The sequence below is a fragment of the Cryptomeria japonica genome, chromosome 11, assembly GCF_030272615.1.
Source record: "Cryptomeria japonica chromosome 11, Sugi_1.0, whole genome shotgun sequence".
Taxonomy (NCBI): domain Eukaryota; kingdom Viridiplantae; phylum Streptophyta; class Pinopsida; order Cupressales; family Cupressaceae; genus Cryptomeria; species Cryptomeria japonica.
The window spans coordinates 523636786-523663464 of NC_081415.1; the positions used below are offsets into that span (position 1 = coordinate 523636786).

General features: G+C 37.5%; 1 protein-coding gene across 13 annotated transcripts in view; it reads right to left on the bottom strand.

Annotated features, from left to right (window-relative positions):
• The window catches only part of LOC131035152 (uncharacterized), a 258229-nt gene that overhangs the window by 200317 nt on the left and 31233 nt on the right, over positions 1-26679 (bottom strand). For 9 of the 13 annotated variants that reach the window (XR_009103920.2, XM_057966796.2, XM_057966797.2 and 6 more), the window contains exons 2-3: positions 14028-14180; positions 12694-13461 (exon numbers count right to left, since the gene is read on the bottom strand). Coding sequence is in view for 12 of the 13 variants with exons in the window: in XM_057966796.2 (XP_057822779.2) it covers positions 12694-13461; positions 14028-14180 (921 nt within the window). In the remaining variant the exon portion in view is untranslated. Of the gene's footprint in view, positions 1-12693; positions 13462-14027; positions 14181-14323; positions 14409-26679 lie in introns of those variants that run through there. The other 4 variants (XM_057966791.2, XM_057966794.2, XM_059214842.1 and 1 more) reach the window with 3 other exon arrangements.

Below are 26679 nucleotides of genomic sequence, written 5' to 3' on the forward strand. Positions count from 1 at the left end.
CATATGAAGCTCGAGTGTCATAAATGCTTGGCTGCACAGGCTAAGCAAAGTGGTTCACAACCGAAATAAAATATAGCAGAGCACACTAAGCAGAGTGAGTCTGACTTTTACACCTTCATGGCTAAAAGACCTGCAGACCATGTTAAATCTTTTGCGTGGTATATAGATTTAGGTGCCTCACGCCACTTCAATCATCGCCGAGATTGGTTCACTAATTTTCAGCCTTACTCAAATTCAGTCATTTTTGGAGGTGGGGAAGAGTACACCGTTGTCGAAAAGGGCAATGTGCAATTTCAGTCTAGAGGGAAGAAATTGATTTTCCTCAACTTGTACTATGTTCCAGGAATGGAACTCAACCTTCTCTCAGTCAGTCAGATTTTGAGACATTCTCTTCGGCTTGGCGTGACCTTCAATTCGCATCAGTGCAATATCATTGATCAAGAGACTCAGTTGTTGTCGTGGGTCTTGAGGATAATGGTCTTTTCAGACTTGTTGATTCTGGTGATTCTTAGGAGCTAGCCATGGCAGCCAAGTGCTCCTTTGTTAGTACACTCTAGCATCAGTGTTATGGGCACTTAAATGTGCACTATCTTTCTCATCTTTCTCAAGAAGATCTTGTCATCGGATTGCCAAAAATTCAAACCCAGAACCTCGGAGTTTGTGGAGCACGTCAGGTTGGCAAGCAGCATCGGACTTCGTTTTTGGACGGCAACTCCTGGAGAGCTTCTAAGGTACTACAACTTGTCCATGTTGATATCTGTGGACCTATGGCCACTCCTTCTGTTACTGGGTCCAAGTATTTTCTACTTTTTGTTGATGATTTTAGTAGAAAAATATGGGTGTATTTTCTTCATCTGAAATCAGAGATGTTTGTTGTGTTTCAAAAGTTCAAAGCATTACTAGAAAAAGAGTTTGGTCACCCTATTGTTACTCTTCAGTCTGATAATGGGGGAGAATTATGTTCTTCTACCTTCTCCCATTTTTGTGAACAACGTGGCATCAAGCGCTAACTCACTACACCTTACACCCCTCAGCAAAACAGTGTCGTTTAGCGGAGAAACCGCATTATTACCGAAATGGCCCGGTCTATGCTTGAACACAAGAGTGTTTCGAAGAAGTTTTGGGCTGAAGCAGTTAACACTACAGTATATCTTCTGAATCGGTCTCCTACAGTGGATGTGAAGAAGAAGACTTCGGAAGAGGCTTGGTCAGGCCGCAAGCCCAGAATCAGTCACTTGAAAGATTTTGCTTCCACTACTTTTGTTTGGATCCCTGATACTAAGTGCACCAAGTTGGATGCCAAGAGCCATAAACTCATGCTCAACGGCTACAGTGATACTCACAAAGCCTACTGACTTGTTGACATTGACACAAATCGTATCATCTTCAGTCATGATGTGGTTTTTGATAAGGAGCAAGGGCCATTTCAGCTCTCTCCTCCAGTTGTGGATTCAAAGGATCAACCTTTGAAGGCTTCAAACCTGGGTGTTCATCTCCGTTAGGTCCACCTGATGGGAGGGCTCCAGCATCCAGCTATTCCAATTCCTGCACCTAAACCAATTCCTTCTCCTGCAAGATCACCTAGACATGCAGCTACACCACCTAACTTTCGTCAGGATTCCTCTGATCTTTTGTTTGATGAACTTGATCCTGTTGCACCTCTTGCATCTAATGTTGGCACTTCTACTCTCTGGCCTAAATGGTGGGCTAAGACAATTACTGATCTTCATGATGATGAGCTCATCCAGGGTTGAACTGCTCGGAAGACAAGCAAACATCCTGATTATGTCGATTTTGCTCTCATGGCCAACATTCACAATGTGTATGAACCTTAATCATACACAGAGGCGAAAGGGATACCTAAGTGGGAACAAGCTATGGCAACTGAGCACTAGAGCTTACTAAAAAATAACACTTGGGTTCTATCAGATATTCCTCCAGGGAAGAAACCCATTGGTTGCAAATGGGTCTATAAGGTCAAATACAAGGTTGATGGTACTTTGGATAAGTACAAGGCTCATCTTGTTGCCAAAGGCTTCTCTTAGCATGAAAGAACTGATTATGAGGAGACCTTTGCTCCGATAGCAAAGATGAGCACCATTAGATTACTCCTAGCCATGGCAGCTCAGTGTGGCTGGAAGGTCCATCAAATGGACATCAAGAGTGCCTTCCTGAATGGTGAGTTAAAAGAAGAGGTCTACATGATGCAACCTCCTGAATTCAAGGTTGCCAGAAAAGAACATCAGGTACTCAAACTGGTGAAAGCACTCTTGGCCTGAAACAAGCTCCTTGTGTCATGTCCCCTTTCTAGAGTTGACATCGGAGACGGAGGAGTTGGCCTATCATTGGAGTCTTGTAGGCTAGCAGAGGTTGATTGGGACTCATTCAGTGCATATAGTGATTGGATTTTGGCTTTACAGGCAGTTTGGAGCCAGTTTGGAGCAGTTCCTAGATTTTAGGGGGTATCCCTAAATTTTAGGAGGTCGTGACAGTTGCCAGTCGTGAGGTTATTCATGACCTTTTAGATGGTTTCAGTTTCAAAGAGATTGGGCTTGTTTCCTAAATTTTAGGAACATCCCTAGATTTTAGGGATGAGACTACCAGTGAATCCTTGATTTCCGACTTCAGTCACAGACAGGTGACAGGATGATTTTAGGGTTTGTAATGTCAGTTGGGCATTTTGTGGCTATTTGGGTTATATTTTTAATATTTCCTAAGTTAGCGTTTAATAATTAAATAAGGCTAAGTTGTTAGCCATTTTGGGGTAATAAGGGGATTTTTGGTCTCATCTGGATGCGCATCCTATTGTGTGATAGCTCGTTGGAAAGATCTTGAAATTCTTTAAATCTTTCTCTTTGGTCTCAGGGCAATTCAGTGAGCGGATTTCTGTCTATGGGGAAAAAGGTCATTTTCTAGTAACATGACCACTTTAAAATAAGAAATTATAACATTTCCACTAGACCACGCCACTTGGAGACAATTAGGGTTCGATTTGCAATTGAGAGGGGTTATAAGGGGATAGGAGCTTCATTCTATGATTATCTTTTACACATTTTACATCTTGGATTTGAGATTTGGCTCTGGAAGAGCTTTTCAGCATCTGGGACGCCAACCCCAATGCCTTGCCTGTTTGGGACGTAGCCCCAATACAGTGGTTTGGATTTGTTTGCAGCTATTAGCATCTTGGAGATTGTACGGCATTCTTTCTGGAGGTTCAGCAATTCTGACAGAGTTCAGCGTGGGGTTTGGGGTTTCTAACCAGTTGGGTGTACTTGGCAGCCGTACGGCTGTACCTGGCAGCCACTTTCCTTCCCACGTGCAGCACTTGGAGGGCTGGAATCTTGCCACAACTTCATTCCTAGTTATGTTACTCTTTCAGCATCCAGGTTGGAATTATTCCTGATTGTAATCTTCCTGAAATTATTGGAAATCTTCATCTGGTCAAATATTTGATTTTATATTCAGAAATCTGCCTTGAATCGAATTTGTTTTGGCTGTATATGAACTTCATTTTCAGTACTTTGTTCATGTACTTGTACTTCATTATTTACTTGTTGAAAAATCATCAAAATACAAAAAGAATTCAACCCTTCTGCAACTTCTGTCTATTTCTGAAAGAAAATATTAATAAGCAGGAAAAATCAATTTAAATAAATAAAAATTACAGCAGATTGGTAAAAGAGATCCATCGGGGATCTTTCACCTTGGGCATGGTACATGAAAATTGATAAGTACCTCACAGATCAGGGTTTCTAGAGGAGTCCTTCCAACTCAAATTTGTACATCAAGACTACTGGCAATGATATCATCATTTTGGTTATTTATGTTGATAATCTGATCATCACTGGCAGCTCGGCATCTTTGGTTCAGGGAATCAAGCAGAATTTATGCCAGTCTTTTGACATGACCGACCTTGGGCTTCTACACTACTGCCTAGGTGTTGAGGTTTGGCAGCAAACCCATGGCATCTTTATCTCTCAATCTAAATATGTCAAGGCTTTGCTAGACAAGTTCTGAATGCAAGACTGCAAACCTGCATCTACACCCATGGAGAAAGGCTTGAAGTTGTCGGCCAAATCCGATTCTCCAGTTGAGAATGAATACGATTTCAGGCAACTAGTGGGCAGTTTAATCTATCTCACCTCCACTAGACCTAATCTAAGCTATGCAGTGAGTTACATATCCTGCTTCATGACAGCTCCTACATCAAAACATTGGGTGGCAGTGAGGCAGATCCTGCGCTATGTCAAGGGCACTTCAGACTTTGGCATCCTTTATGGATGGACCAAAGATCCCAGACTCATCAATTTCATAGATTCGGATTGGGCAGGATCTGTTGATGACAGAAAGTCCACATCTGGGTATGTCTTCAGTTTGGGCACAAGTGCTGTCACTTGGACCAATAAGAAGCAGCAAGCCATAGCTCTTTCCTCGACGAACGCTGAATATTGAGGAACAGTCAAAGCAGCTTGTGAGGCGATTTGGCTTCGACGAATGCTTTCAAAAATCCAGCTGTCTCAAGAAGATCCTACACCCCTCTTCTGTGACAATCAAGGGGTGCTAAAACTTGCTAAAAATCCAGTCTTCCATGAGCAAACCAAGCATGTTGAGCTTCATTGTCACTTTATCTGCAAGCTGGTTGATGATGGATCTGTGGATTTACAATATGTTCCTACTAAGGACCGGACTGTAGATATCCTCACCAAGTTCCTACATCCGAATAAGTTTGTTAAGTTTAGGGGGTAACTTCTTGTAGTAGACAGACTGACCATTAAGGGAGGGTATTAGAATTATATCTTTATTCAGTTTATTAATGGTCAATATTGTAATATAATGTAGATATTAGTAGTTTCTATTTTTGTATTCGTTATTAGTTGTTTCTTATTAGAAACTGAAATATCCCTTGCTCAAATAGGTCTAGAAAATGCAAGGAATTTTGTCAAACAGTTGGCTGGTAACTTGCTGTTGTGTATGTTGTAGGCATGTCTCTGAATTTTCAGACTTGTATAGGAGTTTTCAACCACATTTTCCCATTCAAGCATAGCTACAAATGACTCCTAGTTGAAGAATGATTGCCTAGGATAGTTTTACAACTAGTTCAAAAACTATTACATTCATTCAGACATTAAAACATAAGACTTACAACTAGCTGTCATTACATCAAACACTTGTCATGAAATCTTCAGACTTGCATGCAATTGGAAAGCAACCTTGTTTCTCCTTTCTTATTCAGAATGATGATCAATTAAGCTTTTACAACATCATTACTAATGACCAGAACCCTTAGCATTCAATATTCAGTAATTCTGAAGATAAGGGACAGCTATGGATATTAACCAAAAATCTGATAGCACATGAAGTGATGCCAAATAAACCTGATTTGAAAGTCGCCTAGCTGGGTGTTTGAAGAAGCAACCAATATCCTTGATCTTGAAGTCTCCAATGGTCCTATTTCAACCTTCTTGCCAAATCGCCCCTGTAGCTGATATGGAGGTCTGAGGATAAATATATAATCAGCTGCTCGTCCTTCACTTTGCCTCCTAATAATGATTGATGCCTTCTTCTTTGTGTAGCGCTGCCCTCCTGAATGGATTCAGGTGCTTAAGTCATACACATTAGCCAAATCAGATATCTCCCTAATGTCGCCCGTGCTGCAGATCACTATGACTGATAATAATGGAAAGGTAACAACCAGCACACGAATTCTTCTCCTAAAGAGTTTGCTTTCCCTTCACAAATGTAGTGCAACCTTCAATGATGAGATTCTATGCCTAATAGATGAGTGATAGATAAAATAGAGGGAAGGAGGCTATCTGCTGCGATTTTTATCTCATACTGATATAGAACTGAAACTTCCACAATGCACCCCAAAAAACACATCAAAACGAATTGCCTAACATCTTCAAAAATATCACTGGCCTCAAATAAAGATTTTAATGCTCAAACAAGGTGATTAGAGCAAAATCGTAGGGATGGGAGGTAAAGCTTGATTTGCTTCAGACCTGTTCCATGGCCAGCAATGTCCCAAATTCCACCTTCAATTGATCTTCTACTGAAATCGCCTTTCTTTCCCAATGAGAATCGATGCACATGTATGTCAAGGTGATGAGCTGTTAAGACCATTCACCCAAAGCTGAAATCTTCAACAAATTCGTACACCATGAAAACTAATATCAAATCTTAATTAGCTCAGTATGAAGAACTGAGTGTCCCTAACTCTCAAGGCAACCCTTCGGAGGATCTCTCAACCCCTCAGTTATGCAGATCAAAGGGAGGTTTCATTCCCTAAGACCAAATCTGCAGACAGCCCTTGGCTCCACAACCACAATACAAGAGAAGATAACAAACAACCTATGCCAAAACAATGAGCCACCTCTCCCATTTTGTCCTTTTCCTCACATGGATCAGTTTGCTTCTAGAAGCTTCTCCTCTTAATAAAATAATATTTTAATATTATTTCTTGAGTGACTTATTAATTATTTTTATTTTGTACTTCAGTCACTTTATTAATTTAATAAAATATAAAGTCATCTCACGTATGTTTTTAAATGAATATAATGAGACAACTTATATAATATTGAATTAAATAATTTTCCCTTCTCCAAAAATCAAACACAAACAATTCCAGGCCAAAATCGGGGACATTACAAAAACATTGATCTCTTTGTATTCTATATAATGATCCTTCGATCATTCATGAATTCAATTAATTTTTACCAAATACTCTTGTATTATGAATGGCCTCAAAAACACTCTAGTTGCACTCACAACCGAAAGTGCTACAGGGCTGGGGTAAAATGCAAATGACATGCTATTGATGATTAGTGTTGAAGCAACAAAATTTTCCCACAACAAATCTACAAGAACGACATTTATAACTTTGTAAGAAATTAAGAATTTTAATAAACTTAGGAGTTTAAAAAAAAAAAATCTAAACTAAAATTAACATAACATTTTTTTACTTGGCTACAAAGTCTCTCCTACAAATGCATAAAGATAAACAAAATAATGCCCCCTATGCCTTTTTATATCTTTGAAAATCATTATGGACAAGATCTCAAAGGTTGTAATTAAGGATAAAACTCTCAATACACATGTTGAGACCAAGCATAACCTCTACATCTGCACTAGATGAAGGGGAGAAGAAAAACTTGGGGTTCAAATAATAGGCAAGGGAATGAATGTGTTGTTGAAGTTGTGAGTTCCACCTCCAATCAATAATGCTTCATATGGGTTCATATTTGCAGCTATTCAACCCATAAAAATGCTATTTCTTTTTTATCCCTATCTATGGCTTCGTATAGATACCCCATTGGGTTTTTGTCCACATCCACCAATCCCACAACCCTAACCAATAGTTATGACACCTAAGACAAGAGTGAATGAAAAAGGACAAAATTAAAGTAAACAAAAAGAAAAATTAAAAATTAGAATTGGCAAATTAAAAAATAAAAATATTAAAAACTTGTAACAATGTTAAAAAAAGTCAAAGAAAATTTTGATCAAAAACTTACCTTCATAATCTCATCCACAGTCTTAACAAAAGCATCATCAAAAATTATCTTCATGACCCTATTTGCTTCAAATTTCATGTAGTAGGGACTCTCCAACCATCTCACTAACAAACATGCACTTAAGGTTAGGAAATATAGTTGTTATATTGAACAAAATAAGGAAATTACTGGCAAAGTGTGTGCCTCTTGAAGACACGAGTTCATTTCCATTAGTGTACTCTCTCATGAGATTTAGAACCCATGTGTGATTGTAGATGCATTTGACATATTTCTTGCATCTTTCACTGGATTCTTCATCCAGCTTAATTTCCCTACATCCTCAAGGAGAAGGTCAAGGCAATGGTTGGCACAAAGACTCCAAAGCAATTTGTGGTGCCTCACATCTAGTAGTCTAGAGGCTTACACATATGGAGATGCATTGTCCAAACCTATTTGGATGACATTATCTATTTCTACCTCCACTAACTCATCCAACAATCTACACAAGGTCCCAGCAAGTTTTACTTCACCAAAGGTATCAAGAGACTTCAAAAATACCATATGTCCTCCTAAAGCCACTAAAAAATTAATGAGTGTCCTATTCCTAGCAGCTTTCCACCCAGCCAATAAAATGCTGCAGCCATTGCTTTTCTGAATCCATTTTTGTTCCTCTAGTAGCTGATATATGTTTTGGGCTTCATCCTCCAATAATGGCCCACTCAATTGATAACTATTTGGGGTCTTGAACCCCTTGACACAATCAATGTAGTAACCAATGCCTTCCAAAAAGGACTGGAAACAACATTATAGGGAATATTATTGTCCTAATAATATTTGACACATGCCAACTCTTCCTCAAGATGCAATTTCCTATTCCATGCAATACCTTCCAATGAAAGTTGTGAACTAAGAATGTTACAAAGAACAAAAAAACTAGAAATATGACTGCGTAATCCTCATATTCATGGCCTAATGGAAGAAGAGCACCTCATATCTTCCCAATTGTTTGACCTTGTGAAATGTGAGTGATGCTCTCATTGCCTGTTTTGATCTCTTTTTTCTTTTTCTTTTTTTTGCTCAAATGCAAAAAGGAGATTTCTCACCTCATTCTAAACCTCTAGAGTTGCTTTAGTACATGGCACAACATCTCAGCAAGGGAACTATGCAAGGTGATATTTTAGATGATTTATACCTCTTCTCATATCTTTACAAGAATGGTTGCATATAAGTAAATAACCATTCCCTTTTCTTGACATTCTATCCCATGTTTCCCACAAGGGTTCTTAGGCTTGGCACCTTTCTAGATATAGTCATGGATGCTATATATTGTTTTCAAAAAATTGAAATCACACCTGGGAAAAGGAAAATAGCAGAAAAGAATTAATACATGAGGAATAGCTCAAAATAAAATCATCGTTAACAAGCTATCCTTGTTTAATTTTAAACATTTTTAATAAATGTTAGATAGCAATAGCAAATGACAACAATTTTTAAAATTTTGACTACTCTTAAATTTTAAATGGTGTATGCACTTTCTAGTAATATAAGTTCATCTAGAACCACATCATACCTAGTTTTTCACTTTTGAGCAATTCGAAGTCATGTGGAATTTTTAAAAAACTTAATTTCTCTTAATTTTAAATGCTGTTTATACTTCTTGGTAATACGGGTTTATCTAAAACCTCATCATACCTAGTATTTTTACTTTTGAACATTTTGAAGTTTCCTAGGATTCGTTTATGACTTCTATAAAATTTTGTATTCTATAGTCTACTGGTACAATGGGAAACACACATCCTTCAAGAGATGGAATTTAAATTCTCTGAATTTCTATGAAAATTTGATCTAGTATGTATTCAATTATATGTAGAACATAGAAACACATTTAAGCTAATTAGCTTCAAATTTATGCCTTAATGGTTATAAAAAGTAGGAAAATAAAGCCAAACACTATTGGAACAAATGCTAATTACCTACACGCAAACTATGCCTCAAATATGGATCACAATTCCCACATATTTCACTAGCATACATACTCCTCATTTATATTTTGAATTTAAAAGTTGAATATTGTGTGAATGATGATAATATTGAGTATCTAGGTTGTTATCGTCTTGTCTTATCAGCAATAGAAATTTGACTAAAGCCAAAGTATTTTCTAGAGTCTAGAGCAATAGAACCTAAACTTGTGGACCATAGCAGCATCGAATGGTCAAAATCCTAAAATCGCAAATTGAACCCTCACAGCATCTCAAATACATGGATTTTAAATGGCAAATGAAATCACATCCACATTTTATCACTTTTATTTGGCTGAGTCAAACTTAACTCGTGAATTGGGAAAAATTTTGACAAGTTTTGGTGATGTTTCACCTACAATCATGGCAAGTTTTGGCAGAGACTCGAAGCCAAGTATTTTCGCAAGTTACTCAATGTTGTTTCTGACACACAATTACTCACGAGCCCTACGAGTGCGAGCAACCATAAAGTTTTCAAACTATGGTTCAGATTGCATTTTTAACATAACAGACCAAGAAAACCTATTGGCTACCCTGATATTTGTGCACTTATTATACTTAGTCACCAAGTAGAAATAATGACAAAGTTTTCAAACTATGGTTCAGATTTCATTTTTGACATAATAGACCTAGAAAGTATATTGGCTGCCTTGATTTTTGTGCACTTATTAGACTTAATCGCCAAGGAGAAATGTCAAATAAACCACATCGATTTGAAACTATGTGCTTGTTATTACTTATTTTGTGTATACAAATATTATACCGATGGATAATAGTTATGGACAATTATTTCCTTTGTCATCAAGTAATTCTTCCACTTCTTCACCACTTGGATGGTCTATGAAGATGTATTAGCATAATTTATTGCACTAATGTTTGCAACTCCTGGTTTTATGGTCAATTAATAACTTCCCCTGAAAACAAATTGGAATAAATACTTACTAGCCTTTCTATTTGCATTAGCACCAGTCCCATCAGATACCTCAATGTGTCTAACTCTATCTCAAAAGCTAGTTGCAATTTTGTAAAGCCAAAAACAAAACCGAAGCTGGAAGATTGTTGACTTAATACTTGAGTTCCTCAAAAGAAACTTGCGGCATTTTATCCCAAGCAAAAGACTTGCAACTTGCCATAAGAACACATAGAGGGTTTAAAACTTTGGAAAAACGAGGCAAAAGAATTTAAAAATATTGAACAGCAACACGATCTTGAAGCTTCTTTCTTCAGTGACATTAGACAACTTAAGCCATCTTAAAATAGCATCAATCATTTACAGATCAATCCCCATCTCTCCTTCACCGACCATATACTCTAGAAAAGACCAATTGTTTCCTTGAAAATTCAATTATTTTCAAGCTACCAACCATATAGTCTAGAATAGACCAATGATTTCCTTGCAAATCCAAATTTAAATCACTTCTTTAAAATCACCAATTCTTGATGTAAATAATGCATCTTCCCATATATTGTTGAAAACAAGAATGTGATCCAGGTACATCATACATGAATAGATGCTTCCTCAGAGCAGGCCATTCATCAACCTTGCAAATTTATCCAAAATATTACACAATCAGAATGGTGAAAAAGCCATTGATACAACCCTCACATTGTTTTGAAAACTACAATAACCCAACTTCTAGGCCAACTATGGAACGTCCTTGACATCTTGCAATTGATCAAGTAATTATCAATCGGAGGTAATCGGTGCCTAGTTTTTTCATAGAGATCTTGTTAAGAGTTCTGTGTCGAATGCAAAGCATTCATGTATGATCCTTCTTTACACTAAAACAATAGGCAATCCTTACTTGTCATATTATTAAATTCTCTAGGATAAATCATTGAAGGCCATCTTTAGAAAGTGGGCGGTTACTGACAGAATTTAGCATTCTCAAAGTTTTTATTATATTAAACTTTCATTTACCATGTAATTTTAAAAAGCTTCACAAAGGCTGTCTCAAGCTATACAATAAAACGATTCAGACACCTCATCCTGCAAACATGTCTAAGTCCAGTATTTCAGCATTTTTCTAACTCAGTTCAATTTATTGCTTTGAAAAAAATGGTCTCCAACATAACCAGTTATTACATGGACATCATACTATCACATAAGTCCTGCTCAGTAGGAGAAGCATATATGCTCTTCAGATTAAAAAAAAAATCAGGTATAGAGTTTTCAATAAAGCAGTACACTTTAATATGCTAAAAATATATTTGAGCATCCTCATACAAATTGAAGACAAAATTCACTTACAAGAGGAAGATGTTGCAACATAACTATAATTCTCAGACATGAAGTCCAGCTTAGCCAGAAAATCTATTTGGTTTTCATAAATTTGCAAAATATCTTTAAAACCTTTATTCAAAGTTGAAGTTGAAAGGACACATCAGTCCTACTGTGGATCAGAAGCAAATATCCTCAGAGAGTCTTAATCTGTAAATATGGGCCAGATAAAGCATGCCAATTAGAAGATTCTAAGGGGCAACCAAACTTAAAGTAGAAAATTTTTTCTTCATAAAACATCCGTTTCTCTTTGTTGTTCTATCAGCTTATTCCACTAAAAATGAATAGACAAACAAGAATATCTGTAAATAAATTTTACAATAAAAGAGGGGTCCTCTCTAGAATCACTTTGACAAGAAGAAACACATGAACATCCATTCTACAGGTGATTTCTAATAATTGGAGATGAATTTTCTTTTCTTTTATTTAAGAACATTGAGGGGAGGATTATATCTGGTGAAGAAAGTAAAACACATTTCCTTTCTACTAAAGAGAAGGATAGCAAATTGGAACTGTACTAAATCGGAGAAAAAAGGTAAAATCATGGACTTTTCATATCTTTATTCAAGGTGGTCCAAGATAGTTTATTTCTTGCAATCTAGAATAGAAAAACAAAACCTACAGTTAAAATATTTTTAAAACTAACCATTATGTATATTGCATTGTTTTTGTAGTGATTGGTGATCCAAATTCTTGTTTGATTAGTATTAATTTCTAAATGAGAATGAGGTTCAACTAATATAGTTTTTCTTTATCTTGATACATGAAGTAAGTTGCTTTTACCAAATTATTTGCATATATTTACACATTACATACCCATTACTGATTTTACATGCTTTCATATGTCATAATGCATAAGAAATAAATAAATTTTCTGAGTTGAATGCCAAAAGAGTTGTACCTCTTTGGAAGAAAAGGGAAAAGCATGCCAAGCATCCAAAAGCTTCAGTTTCTTCAACATGTTCAATGTCTGGCCTGTTGCTCTGGTCTCCAGTTATTTCGTCTTCTTCTTCTGATACAGCAGCTCGTACATCAGTATTACCTTCTGAAACCAGACTTGTCCGCTTCCTTTTACGTAAAATGACTCGTTTAGTTATGCATGATCCACAGTTAGGGCAAACTAAGTCATGTGATTGCTGTTCCTTCAGAATTTTGACAATATCTTCTACGTTTCCTTCCAATGCACTTTTCTCAAGTATCCTAATCTGGTTTTCTCTCAGTTGTTTCTCATCTTTTTCCCTTAAAAATACATCTTGTGATTGCTGTAAGACAGTTTTGAACACACCATTCCAATGATGATTTTCTTTAATCACTGAATTTTCTTCTTTGTCTTGACATTCATTACTCGTAAGCCCTTCATCTCTCACAGTAGCAGTACTTCCAATCTCTGAAAAAATATGTGAATCAAGAAAAGCACTCTTTTCATTTTTTATGTTTTCTATTTGATTAAACTTTCCTGTAAGAATTGATTGAGTTACATATGCCCCAGTGGAAGTTTCTGAATCTGTATAATAGCTTTCCCGAATGCCTTCTGCACTAGGCCATTTCTGATCATTTTGCTTCTCTGTCATGGTTTGGCTCACCATCTCAGACATAACAAATTCAGTTTCTTTACTTTCATAATCAATAGTTTCACTTCCTCTGTCCAAATTTGCATTGATTTGAGAGCCTGCAATCATATCTCAATTTATAAATTGTATATAATATTAAACACAAACACTACTCTTTCAACTATCTTTGATTTTTAAAAACCATGGGATTGATTTATCCGCACAACATTCCAAGCTGCAACCATATATTTGATACTATATATTTTGGATATGTTGGATTGTAGAAACAAACAGCAATCTTTCAATTATTTTGAATTTCGAAGGTATATGGAGACTATTTTGTTCAAAGAGGGGAACTCATTATGAATTTATTTTATTTGGCAGGTGCAATACACTAATTTTTCAGCAATATGATACCCAGTTACAAGCATTTTACTTTAGGAGGGGAGTCAGAATTTGCAAGTTCGCTAAAAGAATTAAGACAAATTAGCAAATTTCATATTTTATGCAAGAGTGGCATGCACAGGCATGAACGAACTACTGGAATGAAGCACAATGCCACAGTATAATAACATGGTTTTGAAAAGATGATTCAATCCCTAATCTTGTACAAAAGCAAATCTTAACAATCAAAAAATATATCCATTTAACAATGCATCATATGAAACATCTGAGTTTAACTAACCCTTCTGAAATTCAAGCTTGACAGGGAAGACCTGCTCAAACAACGCTTCCTTATTATTCATACCTTCGCAATGTTCTTTGTGTTTCTGTATGAACTCTACTCCAGGATTTGTTCCTGGGTAGACCCAACTGCAGTGGCGACATTTCCATAGACCTACAAAGTAAATGACAAACTGAAGCTTGTTATTTTTGAATTTTAATATAGTCCAAAATTAAACATGAAGCAAGGAAGTAAATTTTATAGCATGATTGATCATAACAAAATATATTAAATGGTACATTATCATCAACAAAAACCTTGATCACCAAGAAATTTGGGTACAGGTACTGTATCCCTCCCGTTGAACCAGAGTTTCCTAGTGAGCATGGAACAAAGTAAGAAGAATACTGGCTTATCAGTTGTCTTCTGGTATTAGATGACGAAGCAAATTGTCTGGTAAGATAATCATGACACAGGGAACAAGACAAAACATCTGACTCGGCGTAAACTGCAGCACAAACAACCTAAGTAGAATCCCACCCAGTTTACATCTATCTTCATAGATAAGAAAATAAGAAGACAAACTTGGTACAATTGCTAAATAGAAGTTATAGATTTCTATAAAAATCATCTTCACGAATGTCTTTGTTCACTATGAATGATCAAAGTGGCAGTTAAAGTGGCACACCAAACACCTGAAGGCTAGATATGATGCTATTCAGCTAGCACACTATCCAGCACTGCTCAACCAATTTGGAGTTTCAGCAATTGAGGTCAGAGAGTGGTATGGCCAAATTCACATCTTGACAGCAAATACTATGACTCTTCCAAACTTTGCATAAGAGACTTGTTGACGTGTTTTTTATGACAGCGTCTAACACAGAATAAAGTTGCCTAACGGTCACTTCACTCTCTCTTGATCAAAGTACGATTGCATGCTAAGATTGCAAGAAGTTCAAACAATCGACTCCAAGGTTCCTTAATGCGTGGACGTGACTCAGTCGGCTGATGTGTTTGCTGGTAATCCAAGGGGGCCTTACGTTTGCATTATTCTTTTGCTTCTTTGTTGTGGCTGGAACTCCATCATCAGATATGGCAATGAATGTGCCACCATACTGCCATGCGTTCAATAGATCCTCGCCATGCGAATGGACCCTGCCGTCGTATATCCGCTCCTGCACATCTGGAATTGTTGGAGAGGGAAAATTCGATTCAGTAAGAAATTTCTTGAAGTCTCTTCAACTTTCCTTGCTCAGAGAAGGTTTTTCATCAATTCTGCACATTTCCTATTTTTTAGGAAAATTTCCAAATTAGGGTTCCGCGGTCCAGGAGAGAGAAAATTCTCCTACAAATCCAAATCTGTGAAACTTTTGAAATTTGAATGTGATTTGATGCCCAAGAATGGATTTTTAAATTTTTTCCCTGGAGGGGAAATTTCTTGTTCAGTTCATCCCTGATTCCTTCCTTGCCTTAGAAATTTTATGTTCAATTCATCCTTGGGTGTATTTCTTCCTTGCTTGGAATTTTGTCTTGAAGGAAGGAATTTCCAATACTTAGCCAAATTTTCATCTTTCCTGGAATTCTGTCCTGAAGGAAGGAATTTCCAATACTTAGCCAAATTTTCACCTTTTTCAGGAAGTCTATCATGAAGGAAGGAATTTCCAACACTTAGTCAATTTTTCACCTTTTTCAGGAACTCTGTCATGAAGGAAGGAATTTCCAACACTTAGTCAATTTTTCACCTTTCCTGGAATTATGTCTTGAAGGAAGGAATTTCCATCACTTAGCCAAATTTTCACATGTCTCCTTTTCAATATCCCTATTTTTAGGGATCCTCCTAAAATTTAGGAGCCAGCTTCATTGGATGAAGAATTTCACCCTGATTCTGAATCTATAAAAATTTCCATATTTGGCCGGGATTTGATGTCTAAAAATAGCATAACTGAAAATTCGCCCGAGGGGAATTCTTCTTTTTATTCCTCCTTGACTCCTTGGATTTCGTGCCTTAGGCAAAATTTTAAATTCTTTGCTTGGATGAAATTTTTTTACCATGCCAAGGATTCATGAATTTTCTCTCTGTCAATGACTTCTTGGATTCAGCGCCCCAGCCCAAACCTGGGCGCATTTTGGCTCTGTCCATGGAGAGGTGGATTATTGCACTTGTGAATTCATTTTTGGTTTTAGTGCCCCAGCCCTGACTTGGGCGCGTTTTGGCTCTGTCCATGGAGAGGTGGATTATTGCACTTGTGAATTCATTCTTGGTTTTAGCGCCCCAACCTTGACTTGGGCGCATTTTGGCTCTGTCCATGGAGAGGTGGATTATTGCACTTGTGAATGGCATCTTCAATTCAGCGCCCCAGCCCAATCTTGGGCGCATTTTCACCACGTTCATGGATTCATGGATTTTTTCCATCATTTCAGGCTCTTCGTCAGGATATATATATGAAATATAACATTTAAGTATAAGAAATCTTATACTTTAAGTTATATTTCATATATATTGTCAGGATGTTTGAGAGTGGTTTCAAGTCCATAGGAATCATAATGCAAATTCTGGATTTTGGAAGATCTTCCAAATTTCCAGACTTAGTCAAATTTTAGGCCATTTTCGAATCAGGATGACATTAGTGGATTGATGTGAATTTCTGGACTTGGATGATCATGCTTGCTTTCCTCTTCTGGAATAGGAGATCCAAACTTAGCCAAATTTTGACCACTGTCTGTGCTGAGATGCCACTTGGGGATTTTGAAGGTGGATTTTCCAGACTTAGAACAATTTTGTTCCTTCCACTTCAGGGATGATTCTCATACTTAGCCATTTTAGACCCCTGCCTGTCTGCTTTCAACTTTCCAGATTTAGAAGTGATTGTGCATGTTGATTCTTCGCTGTCTGCTAGCCTGATCCTGCCACAAATAGACTTTCCCAAAATAGAAACTTTCCAAAATGTCAGAGTTAGAGCCTAAAACAGGACACATGAATGACTTACTATAAATAGAAACTTACTAAAAATAGAAATTACTAAAAATAGTAAGTTTGATTTTTGGCAAAATGGCGACATTCCGGGACTCGGAAAAAATCCCTAAAAAATAGGGACTTTCTAAAAATAGAAAGTTGCTTTGTTTGGGCTCAAATTTTACTGGGAGGCCCCTTGAAGGGTCCTGATTCCAGTCATATGTTCAGTTTTCCCAAAACCCTAACAGAAACCCCTAAAATCTAGGATAAAAGGCATAAACCCAAAAACGAGACAAAACAAGCTCTAGGCTTAGCCGAATTTGCTCAAACGAAAGGCATACTTGACCAATATGACCCCCAAACACTTGCAAAGCAGAGAGACTGACGAAACTACTGCGAAAAGACCCCAAAAATGCAAGCCAAAAGACTGGGAGGGCCTAAAAAGAAGGGGGTCACCATTTGCAATGGGGCGATGTGTGAAAACGTCACAACAAGACTCCCTTGATCATGGCTGCTTTTCATTACCCTCTGCAGATTTAAAAGGGAAGTATATGCAATTTTGGAAAGGATTATATTAATATACAGATTTGAAAAGGAACATATGCAGAATTGTGAAAGGAATATATGCAGATATGTAAAGGAAATATATTCAGATTGTGAAAGAACTATAATCAGATTTGTCAATAAACTATGTTCATAATCAGTTGAAGAAGCAACATATTGAAGGTGATATTTTGCTAAGTTAGAGGTTGGTGCCTCATATTAAAGAGATTGGTGTCTCTTACTGAGTTAGTGCTCAGTTATGGAGATTGGTGTCTCCAGTGGGTTGGTGCCTATAAATCATTTAAGAGAGAATTGGTGTCTCCTGTGAGTTGGTGCCTGCAACACATTTAAGAGAGAATTGGTGTCTCTTGTGGGTTAGTGCCTACAAAATTTGTAAGAGAAGCCTTTATATAAGCAATATTTTGCCATGGTTTTCTCCCGAAAGGGTTTCCACGTAAATCTTGTGTTCTTGTGTTGCATAATCGTTTGATCTTGTGTGATTGATATTGTTATGGTTGTTAAGTTTTGAAAAGCATGTGCTCGTCAAGGCCCTCATAGTGACTAAAATGTTTAGCCAAATTGAGGGAAAACCAAGCTAGTGCATGTTTGAGAAACTCAATGAGAGAGAGAGAGAGGGAGAGAGAGAGAATTGATTTATGAACCATAGGGTGTGAGAATCGTCTTGTTATAGTCGTGATCTTAGCACGAGAAAGTGGGTCTGTGCGAAGACTCCATCTAAGTGGTGAATCATGTAGAAGGTTCACCCACAATGAGTCAATGACACATTCATGATGTAAAATTTTGCAGTTGTTTCCTTGCTGATTAACGGAAGTTACTACATATTTATCTTTGTGTTGAGCAAATTATAAGAGTGAAGTCATGGGTCGCATCTTACATTACAAATATTCATGTATTTGTAGTCAGCAAATAGCATAACCAGCTTTAACAATTGCCCAAAATAACTTCTTGATTGCAATATTGGTATAACCTCCTAACAACAATTTAACATATAATAATATCTATGGAGACGAAAAGTACTGTTTTCCCCCGAGGGGTGTGTGTGTTTCAATAGTGCATAACAATACAGAAATGTAGGAAATATGACAGTATACAGCAATGCAAGTAAACAGACAAAAAGTACATCACATTTTTCCACCTCATTTTGCACCTATTTTGGCATCACCAACAATAGACATAGTTTGAGCTTCTCATAGCCCAAACAAATTTTAAAAATCTTCTTCTAACCAAAACCAAACTTCATCTACTACAAACATACTGTTCCGCCCATGATTCCTCCTTTCCAACCACCTTGGACACTAGAACCTGTTGTAGTGCCTCCCACAATTCAAAATCGTTTTTTTTACAAGTCATCTCCCATGCCAACCCTAACCCTAATATGTTTTCCAACAATCAACTAACGCCCAAACATCTTTATATAAGGAAATTTTCAAAAAATAGGATCTAATCCCTTTCTCCATCTTCCCCATCCTCTTCAATATACACAATTTCCTCTTTTAAAAAGCACCAAGGACATCCTCCATTATTGTTGCACATGCGACCATTATTCTAACTCCCATACACTAACACTCTAAGGACCACACACTTATCATTTTCCAAATACTTTAAGATGGAACATGCTCTTGGAGGCTAGCTCCAAGAAATGCCCTTGGCCTCACCATTTTGCCCCTTTCAAGTCTGATAGATGTTGCCTTATCAAAAATAGATGTTATGACACCTTGACAAATGTAGGCGATTCTTGATGACAAACACAAAGGACATTAGTGCTTGCGTACAACACATCAACACACTAGTTTGGACGCTATCTCACTCCCAGGACATAAACAACTTTAGCTAGAAATTGGACCTTCCAAAATGTATTTCATTGGTTTCGGACCTCCATCAATCAACTTTCAATTATCTTCAACCTTCTGCAATCACTTAACCAAACATGCCTCTTTAACCCTCTCATATTTCACTTCCTAGTTCTAGTGCAACCTCAACTTTGTACTTAATTTATTTAGATTAATTTGAAATATTTATTAGGTTTGTCTTGTTGAAAAATCATATTGGCATGTAATAGATTTGTACAAACTTAGGAATTAAATCCAAACAATCAGTAACCATAGTTGTTCATTTTAATTTACAATATCTAACAATATCCATAAATATATACTAGCCCCCATAATAATTAAATCAAATGCACCCTATATGATTTAGTCATTAGATTAGACGTATACTTCTATGTAGACCCAAAAGCCATAGTATGTGCCACTCAAATAGCCTAATCCTACTACAATTACAACAATCATCTTCAAATTTCTCTATGTTCTATGATTGCAAAATAAAATAGAAATGTTGTTGAATATTGGGTTCACTTTGATATGGCTCCACATGCAAAGTATGTCAATATATTTTGGATTTTTTATCTTTCATCCAGTGTTCCATGAGGACACATCCCCCCCAAAAAGACCACATCCCCTGTAAGGGGGACGTTTCCAAGACTTGGGTACTTCAAGAAAATGTCCCCCCATAGCACCACCACTTCTACCACCTCCACCACCTTTGTCAGTGATGTCGCCAAGTTTCTTGCTATATGACACATGCCATTACATACTAACTGCAACCTTTAACTTCGTGAAAACCAATTGGACTTTCATGGAGCACTCGCATATATGTTATAATGCACATATTGCCTTCAAGATTTCAATTCACCTCTATTTTTTATATCATCACCACTTCCCACCACCGCTCTACCACAATCCCCTCACCATCTTCTCACTGCCCCCAAATTTAGGCCATTTGTCCCTCTATCCCCGAAACCCATCCCCCCACCCCCTGTCGAGCAACTTTGTAGAACTATGCTTTCATCTATTTGTTGTCAGAGTGATTAAGTCTATAACAAACTACATTGTCACATTGAGTTAGTTAACTTCAATATAAATACTTGATTTTATCTATCAAGACTTAAAAACAATCTAATGCCATTTTATACCATCTAAGGTTACACTTGTGTCAACATGTTGAACATTCGACAATTAATGCCTAGTGTCCAATAACACTCATTTTGTCCTGGACTTAATTCAACAAAATCTTCTACAACCTTTCAGGCTTTTGGAACTTACACTTCTTGTATAATCCCATAGAACACCACAACAATGTCCAAATGCCTAGGGGTGATCTTTGACAACCTCTCTACCAAATGGAAAAACCCATAGTGCAATCAATCCCATTAAAAACATCCTAGTGATGGAAATCCCGTCATCAATATCCTAGCAATACAAATTTTCTTGAGTGCCTCTTTCCTATGTTCTTTCCAAGCCACACTTCATCATATGCCACTAGCCTACAATCATCCTTGAGTTCCTCCACAATAGATGATCCCTTGCCAACATTTCAAACTACTTCAACAACCATGTAATATCACAGTTATTTTGTTTTTTGTTTTTTAGGCCAACAATAGTCATCCACAAACAGATAACCCATTAAGGTTAGAAAGCATAAACTGAAAACATGTTGGAAAAGCAACCCTTCCACTTTCTGATCACCAAGTGCCCAATGTGGGAAGGTGAGAGCATACAGTGTTGAGGGGATCGTTAGCTTCAAATAACTGGAAACAATACAATGCTTGGGCGGCAAGCCAGCCCCTTCGGCTTATCCAGCAGGAATGCAAGAAACTTGGCGGTGAACCAACCAAGAGAGACACACAAAGGCACGAATCACTCAACCGCAATATTTCAGCGGGAGGACTGAAATTACAAAACAATCTCAACTCAACCGCTTATGTAGCAGGAGGACCATTACACTCAGACATCACTCGACCACTTATGCAGTGGGAGGACTGAATTACAATTTACTTGAAAATAGGCGGCAAGCCAACCTCTTCCACTTTTCAGCGGAGTGAGAATTACAAATCAGAATTGGTTAGTAGTACTACTACTTAACCTTACAATAATGAAGATAAAGTGAGAAGAGAGTAATGTTGAATATCCAAATAAGAACATGAAATTTCTGCTAACATCAAATCTGCAGGCTGGAATTGCAAAACCAACAGCCTAAGGAATCACTATAATGCTCACAACTCTCTCAATACTTATCCAAAACACCCAAAATCAGTCCCAAACCCACACTAGGCTAGCTACGATGAAAACCAACCAAAGACAAGCTATCATAACTCCCTTATTAATTTGGCATGCATCCCAATGCACTTCAAAACCCCACGTCTAGCTAAGGAATTTCAGTTTTATCTAATAAATTCAATGCTCAACCAAAGGTGCCACAAACTTATAGTGTAAATCGCCAGTAATAGGAATGATGAATGAGCCAATACCCATAACGGTCAGTCACTCCAACAGAGAGGTATGATCAAAATGTACTTCAGCCACAGGCAAACCAACAAATTCCAAAATCGCTCCAAACACCAAAAAGGACTAAGATACGCACTGAGAGTATGGTAGATTACAGCACACGGCTAGGTACTGTATTTCAAGTACGAAACCGGGAAGCACTAGGGAGTTGCACTCTGAAGCCTCAAAGTTTTGACCCCAATCCGACAGCATAACAATGTAAATTTTCAAGATGGTAAGAATGGGAGCCCAAGGCTCTTATTTATAACCTCAACATCACCAAATTCAAATGCAAATGCTTCAAATTCAACTTTCCCATTTGCATTTCATTACTTCTCACGTGGACCCCAAGGATTGCGCCATTCCTCAAGTCAAACCTCACGCCAAGCAGCAAGGACCACGATTTTTGCTTAACAAACACTTGAGATGAAATAAAATAATATATCCATTAACAATTTGACGTCCCCTTCTAGACACAAAATTTGCCTAACACTTAGGAGATATTATGCACTATTTCCAAAGCCAATAAATCAGTAGTAAACTAATCAAATTAATTAAATATTAAACCTTAGGATAAGGAAATAATATTTAATTATATCACTTATGACTCCAATACTGATTATTGTCAAAACCAGGATGAAGCTGAGCCAGGAAGACCACTGAACTACTGTTGGATCAGGACCCTGTCCACTGCCAAAAATAGAAATATGCCATACTATCACTTACTAAAAATAGTAAGTCATGAACTACTACTCTGAAAAGCATGATCTTCGTGCCCAGTGACAGAGCATGGAGAGCTCAGTAGGACAGTATCACCAAAATGGCCAACCCCTGACTTACTAAAAATAGTAAGTTCCCACCCCATCAATGCTTGACCCTCATTCTTCATTCCACCTAGCCTACGGGTCTCAGGAATAGGCTAATGGACCACTGGAAGGACATCAACAAGAAGGGGGCATTACAAACCACCACAATCCTTGAGTCAGAAAAGTTGCCTACTTGCCTAGCTAGTTGAATACTTCATCTCATGCACCTTAGGCTTGGAGTGCACACATTTTTCCTTGGCCACTTAACCTATACCTTGTTCTTTCCATCACAACTAATAAGTTACTTTCCTATTTTCATTACTTGAGGTCAAGTGACCATTTTCCAAGCAATCTACTACATGCTTGCAAAGACAAGACACTATTTGTTAGCAAAATATATCTACTCCCAACTATCTATTATGCAAAGAAATTGGTAACTACTTCAGAGTTCTACAATAATAGATCACATGAAAAAGTTTTATGAAACACTGTAATGTCCCCTTCTCATTGATGTACTTTCAGTGGTCCAGTGACCTATTCCTGAGACCCGTAGGCTATGTGGAATGCAGACATAGAGTTTCAATCTTTGATGATGCGAGAACTTACTATTTTTTGTAAGTCAAGGATTGGCCATTTTGGTGATACTGTCCTATTGAGCTCTCCATGCTCTATCAGTGGGTGCGAAGATCCCGCTTTTCGGAGCAGTAGTTCATGACTTACTACTTTTAGTAAGTGGCAGAATGGCATATTTCTATTTTTGGCAGTGGACAGAGTCGTGATCCTATAGCAATTCAATGGTCTTCCTTGCTCATCTTCATCCTGGTTTCGACAATAATTAGTATTGCAGTCATAAGTGATATAATTAAATATTATTTCCTTATCCTAAGGTTTAATATTTGATTAATTTGATTATTTTTACTACTGATTTATTGGCTTTGGAAATGGCGCATAATATCTCCTAACTGCTAGGAGAATTTTATGTCTAGAAAGGGACACCAAATTTATAATGGAGATATTATTTTATTCACCACACATGTTTGCTAAGTCAAGTCGTGGTCCTTGACTTACTTGGCGTGATTCTTTGTCTAAGTATGGCACCATCCTTGGGTAAAGGAAATGCAAATGGAAAAGTTGAATTTGGGGGAATTTTTGAGCATTTGCATTTGGTTTTGGGCAGTTAGAAGTTATAAATAAGAGCCTTGGGCTCCATTTTGTGGCATCAATTGAATTTGCATCGTTATGCTGCCGAATTGGCGATTGAAAAATCAGAGCTTCGAAGTGTGGCTTCCTAGCTAAGTCTTAGTTTCGTACTTGCAAGATAGTAGCTAGCTATGTCCATGTATTTCCAGTGCTATTGGTGAGTGAGTTGCAGATTGAAGAGTGTTTTGTGTGAGATTGGAGTGTTTTCTGGTTGCTGGTCGTGGAGCTGCTGAAAGTGTGTTTTGCTCATACCTCTTGGCCAGGCAATTCCATCATTCTGGGTACCGGCTCATCCTTCCTTACTACCACTGGCGATGCACCTTGTAAGTTTTTAGCATCTTATTTTGAGTGTGGATTTTTATATTGAAAATCGGACTTCCCAAGTTACGTGTTGGGTTTAGTGGGTGCATTGGGAAGCATGCAAAATAAATATGGGTGTTTTCATAGCCTCCTTTGGGCTTGTTTTTATTGTGGATGGTGTAGCATTAGTTTAGAACTGATTTTGGGTGAATTGGGTGAGTAATGAGATAGTTATGAGCATTTTAGTGTATCCATAGGCTGTTGGTTTTGCATTTCCAACCTACAGATTTTGATGTTTGCAGAAATTTCATACTTATTATTTGGATGTTCAGCATTACTCTTCTTCTCTCACTATCTTGATTATTGTAAGGTTAAGTAGTAGTACTACTAACCAGTTATGGCTTGTAACTCTCATCCAGCTAAAAAGTGGAAGAGGTTGGCTTGTTGCCTATCTCAATTGAATTGTAGTTCAGTCCTCCCACTGCATAAGCGGTCGAGTGATGATTATTTGTAATGGTCCTGCCGTTGCATAAGCGATTGAGTTGAATTTGTGTTTAATTTCAGTCCTCCCGCTGAAATATCGCGGTCGAGTGATTTATGCCTTTGTGTGTTCCTCTTGGCTGGTTCACCACCAAGTTTCTTGCACTCCCGCTGGATAAGCGGAAGGGGCTAGCTTGCCGCTCAGTATTATATTCCATTTCATCTTTCAGCAGTTATGAGATCTAACGATCCCCTATTCATCGTATGCTCTCACCTTCCCACATTGGGCACTTGGTGATCAGAAAGTGGAAGGGATGCAATTTTCAGCAACTTTTCTATTTATGCTTTCTAACCTTAACGGGTTATCTATTGTGGATGATTATTATTGGCCTAAAAAAAAAACTAGGATATTACTTGCTACAAACCTCTGAAATTTAGCTCTACAATCAAACAAGATTAATTGACAACATCATCAACCTCATCAAGGATATTCCAAATCTCTCAATCTTTATTCAATTAGACCATCTTACTATATTCTTCAATTCCTATGCAAACCATTTGCTAAGAAAACAAAACTCACTAATGTCAAATATTGGTACCTCCTCTTTGTTGCAAGGTGTGTGCCCTTTGTCTCCTTGTGCTATGCAATGCAACGCTCAGGTTTGTGACATGGCTTAACCGCCTCTTGTGGATTCTATAAGTCTAGTGGTTGTATTGGGCATTAGCAGGTCGATCTTTTGATGCAACGGCAACCACACTTGTAACAAGTGGTATTAGTGGTATTAGAGCTTGGTCATAGGTTGAAACCCCTCGCTTGCACTTGGGGCGGGGGATTGTTGCAAGGTGTGCGCCCTTGGTCTCCTTGTGTTGTGCAACGCAACGCTCGGGTTTGTGACATGGCTTAATAGCCTCTTGTGGATTCTTTAAGTCTAGTGGTTGTATCAGGCATTAACAGGTCAATCTTTTGGTGCAATGGCAACCGCACTTGTAACACTCTTAGAATTCACAAAATGAGAAGCCCTAATTCCTTTCAAAAGGAAAACATATGAATCCCAAGTGAATTAGCTTTCCAACTCAAGATAAGGCAACCCATCCAAAGACTTGCTTCTTGCAAAAAGTTTGCATGAGACCACGAAAGGCTAAAATCCCTAAAAACTTTCTTCCTTGGTTTCTTCATCATCAATCTTCTTCTTATGATGGATATTGCTACCCTACTTTTTGGTCTTATGCAAGGTTACATGGTGCATAATCAAGACAATGTCTCCAATGATCACTATCTTATCAACAATGACCCTTGTAGCATGGTAAAAAATAATCCCATTACCTATTTTGATTGTGGAGTGCATGTCCATCAAGAAGAACTTTGAACTCTTGCTATATATTGTGAGGGCTAGCAAGAATCATCCCTACAACTAGAAATTGTGTGCCATAAAATATACATGGAAGGTTAGGAAACCCTCTAAATTAACCATGCAATGAGAATACAATATGCACATGAGGTTTTGGTCATCTTGGTCCTTTGTAAAACTGATCTCAATTCAGAACAAATGGCATACATCTAGGTCTTTTGTGAACATGTTCATGACAGGTATAGCAATTTATTGGGAAGAGCGGAGTTCGAAAGCTTGTTGGTATGGTGGAATTAAAGGAGTTTACTATTTTTTAGACTAGGATTGTGGCATACAAGTAACAATCCAAGTAATCTATGCCTTGCATCAAATATAAGACATTCAAACCACTATTATTGTCATCATTAGCAATATCAAGTCCCTTGTATAATTCCTAATAATGCTGCCACAAAATGGAGTTCAAGTTGTTTTTAACAGCATTGTTGATGTGCCTTAGTGAATAGCACACAATCATTGTCCATTTGTTTCCATGCTTGGTGTGTGCCTATTCAATGGAGACAAATTCATTCAATGCATATGGACAATGATCTGCTTGTTGGCTCAACTAGTTGCACATGCACCAATAGCTATAACATGTACTCCTTGGCCCATGCATCTCCTGTGACTCCATTCGCAAAATCCCCACTGAATTTTAAACCA